This window comes from Mandrillus leucophaeus, unplaced genomic scaffold (assembly GCF_000951045.1).
Source record: "Mandrillus leucophaeus isolate KB7577 unplaced genomic scaffold, Mleu.le_1.0 Scaffold313, whole genome shotgun sequence".
Lineage (NCBI taxonomy): Eukaryota > Metazoa > Chordata > Mammalia > Primates > Cercopithecidae > Mandrillus > Mandrillus leucophaeus.
The window spans coordinates 538,769-541,494 of record NW_012103288.1 but is presented as its reverse complement, the minus strand read 5'-3'; the positions used below and the strand labels follow the sequence as shown (position 1 = coordinate 541,494).

General features: G+C 62.9%; 1 protein-coding gene across 1 annotated transcript in view; it reads left to right on the top strand.

Annotated features, from left to right (window-relative positions):
• The first annotated feature begins 94 nt into the window (after positions 1–94).
• The window catches only part of WNT1 (wingless-type MMTV integration site family, member 1), an 8,282-nt gene continuing 5,650 nt past the window's right edge, over positions 95–2,726 (top strand). Inside the window, exons 1-4 of the mRNA XM_011987683.1 lie at positions 95–198; positions 927–1,180; positions 1,869–2,134; positions 2,597–2,726. Of these exons, the coding sequence (XP_011843073.1) occupies positions 95–198; positions 927–1,180; positions 1,869–2,134; positions 2,597–2,726 (754 nt within the window). The remainder of the gene's footprint in view (positions 199–926; positions 1,181–1,868; positions 2,135–2,596) is intronic.

The window sequence follows — 2,726 nt, the reverse complement described above, 5'->3', positions numbered from 1 at the left end:
CCACTGCCGCCACCGCCGCGTCCCGTCCCATCGTCGCGGGCAACAGCCAAAGTCGCCGCAACTGCAGCACAGAGCGGGCAAAGTCAGGCAGGCCATGGGGCTCTGGGCGCTGTTGCCTGGCTGGGTTTCTGCTACGCTGCTGCTGGCGCTGGCCGCTCTGCCCGCAGCCCTGGCTGCCAACAGCAGTGGCCGATGGTGGTAAGTGAGCTGGTGCGGGGTCGCCACTTGTCCCGAGGCACAGAGCCAGGGGCCAACCCTACCCAGCTCCCACGCTCTGGGATCCGTCTGCCCACAGACTCCCTCCCCGCTCTGACTTCCCTCCGCGACACCGAAGGGCGATCTGGCATGGAGCTGCCCCAGACTCCAGCTCTGTAGAAGTGGGGCGAATGATCCGCCCGCCCGCGGAGGCCTAAGATACCCCAGGCAGGGAGCCCACTCTCATCTAGTACCGCCCTTCCCCTTTGAGCGCCAACTGCAGCCTCACGGTAGTGGCCTCACCACAGGTTTCCCCACCTCGGGAAGTGAAGGGCCAGGCGTTCGCTTAGAAAGGAGGGGAGAAGAGGGTGGGACTCCTAAGCATTTCACGCCTTGGGTGGGCAAAAACGGCAGGCCATGATTATCTCGCTCAGGCTGACCGGAAGAGGCTCGGAGATCCGAGGTAGACACTCGGTCTCCGGGTACCTCTTCTGTCCAGTCTCCGGACCTAGGGCTCAGGCGAGCAGCCCTGGGACTAATGGGGACACACAAGTCTGGACGCCCAGTTCTTTCAAATTAGTGAGCCTGGGAGCGCGGGGTTATTAGCGTATTATTAATCTCCCGCCACTCTCTCCAGCCGCATACCCCCAGGAAGAGGACTGGGTGGCACAGTTTTTATGGTTAGGGTGCGGATCCCCTTCCTGAGCCTGAGCTATCATACGTCCCACCAGGGGTATTGTGAACGTAGCCTCCTCCACGAACCTGCTGACGGACTCCAAGAGTCTGCAACTGGTACTGGAGCCCAGTCTGCAGCTGTTGAGCCGCAAACAGCGGCGTCTGATACGCCAAAATCCGGGGATCCTGCACAGCGTGAGTGGGGGGCTGCAGAGTGCCGTGCGCGAGTGCAAGTGGCAGTTCCGGAATCGCCGCTGGAACTGTCCCACTGCTCCAGGGCCCCACCTCTTCGGCAAGATCGTCAACCGAGGTGGGTGCCCAGGAAGGCGACGCTTCCGGGAGCAGGGGAAACGCGGGGTCACCCCCAGGGCATGGGCGGGCGAGTTCAGAGAAGGTGTCCCAGGCGTCTGGAGGGTCACACGATCAACCCGCCAAGTGCCTGGTGCCCAGCGCCAGCTCGGGGCCAGACTTCTAACAGCCGTGCACCCTGGAAGCGAAGCTTAACTTTTCTGAGCTACTGCCCCAGATAAAGTTTCAGGTCGCGGACGCCGGCTGACCGCCGCTTTCCCCCAGCCTCTCTCAAAAGCGCCTGGGAAGCTGCTCGCTGCAGGCGTGTGTCTTGCCTCTCGCCTAGCAAGACTTGCATCTCCAACATGGGCCGAAACTTTTGGGCTGCGAAGAAGTCTTGGGGATGTATGGTTCTTCTGCTCCCCTCTCTTTGGTTTTTCTCTCTGGGGCTGCTCCACTTCCGCTATCGAGCCAAAATGCGCCCTGGAACCTCCCAGTAAGGTGTGATTACGCCCGTGGACGTGGCTGCGTGCCCACGCACCTGCTTTCTCTACTAGCCCTAGAGACCAGCTTTCCAGCACTGCCGGCCTTGGCTCTCAGGACTCTAAGTGCGGAGTCGGGGGTTGGATTCCGGTCCCAAGCCCTTCGCTGAGGGTGCTGGCCGCGCCCCGCGTACACCCTCGCCGATCCCCTGCTCCCTTCTCCCACAGGCTGTCGAGAAACGGCGTTTATCTTCGCTATCACCTCCGCCGGGGTCACCCATTCGGTGGCGCGCTCCTGCTCAGAGGGTTCCATCGAATCCTGCACGTGTGACTACCGGCGGCGCGGCCCCGGGGGCCCCGACTGGCATTGGGGGGGCTGCAGCGACAACATTGACTTCGGCCGCCTCTTCGGCCGGGAGTTCGTGGACTCCGGGGAGAAGGGGCGGGACCTGCGCTTCCTCATGAACCTTCACAACAACGAGGCTGGCCGTACGGTGAGCTTTGAGAGGCTCCGCACCCTAAGCGGAGCGGCAGCGGCCAACCTCGGGCTGGGGAAGAGACGGTCGGTGAGATAAGGCAAGGGGCACCAGGAGAGGGCGTCCTGGGAGAGCTGGAGGCTTGGAAAGAAGCCGGAGAATAGAGGAGACAGTGGCTGAGGGCAAAGGGATGCCTGGCCCGCGGACAGGTAGAAGAGGTTACAAATCAAGCACAGTCTCTTCACTATACAGATTTGAAAAACAAGCCTGAGAGGACGAGACTGACCCGCCGCGGCGGAGCAGGGTTGGGCAGGGTTTCCAAATCTCAGCGGAACATTTCGCGCCTCCCTTCCCCTGGGCTCAGCTAGGCCTGGGCCTTTGCTGAGGTCCGGCCCCCGTGGCGTCCGGGAGGGGGCAGTGTCTGGGAGGGTGACTCTGGCCGGGTGCCCTGGGACACTCTTTCTTCCCCTCTCCCCGCAGACCGTATTCTCCGAGATGCGTCAGGAGTGCAAGTGCCACGGGATGTCCGGATCCTGCACGGTGCGAACGTGCTGGATGCGGCTGCCCACCCTGCGCGCCGTGGGCGATGTGCTGCGCGACCGCTTCGACG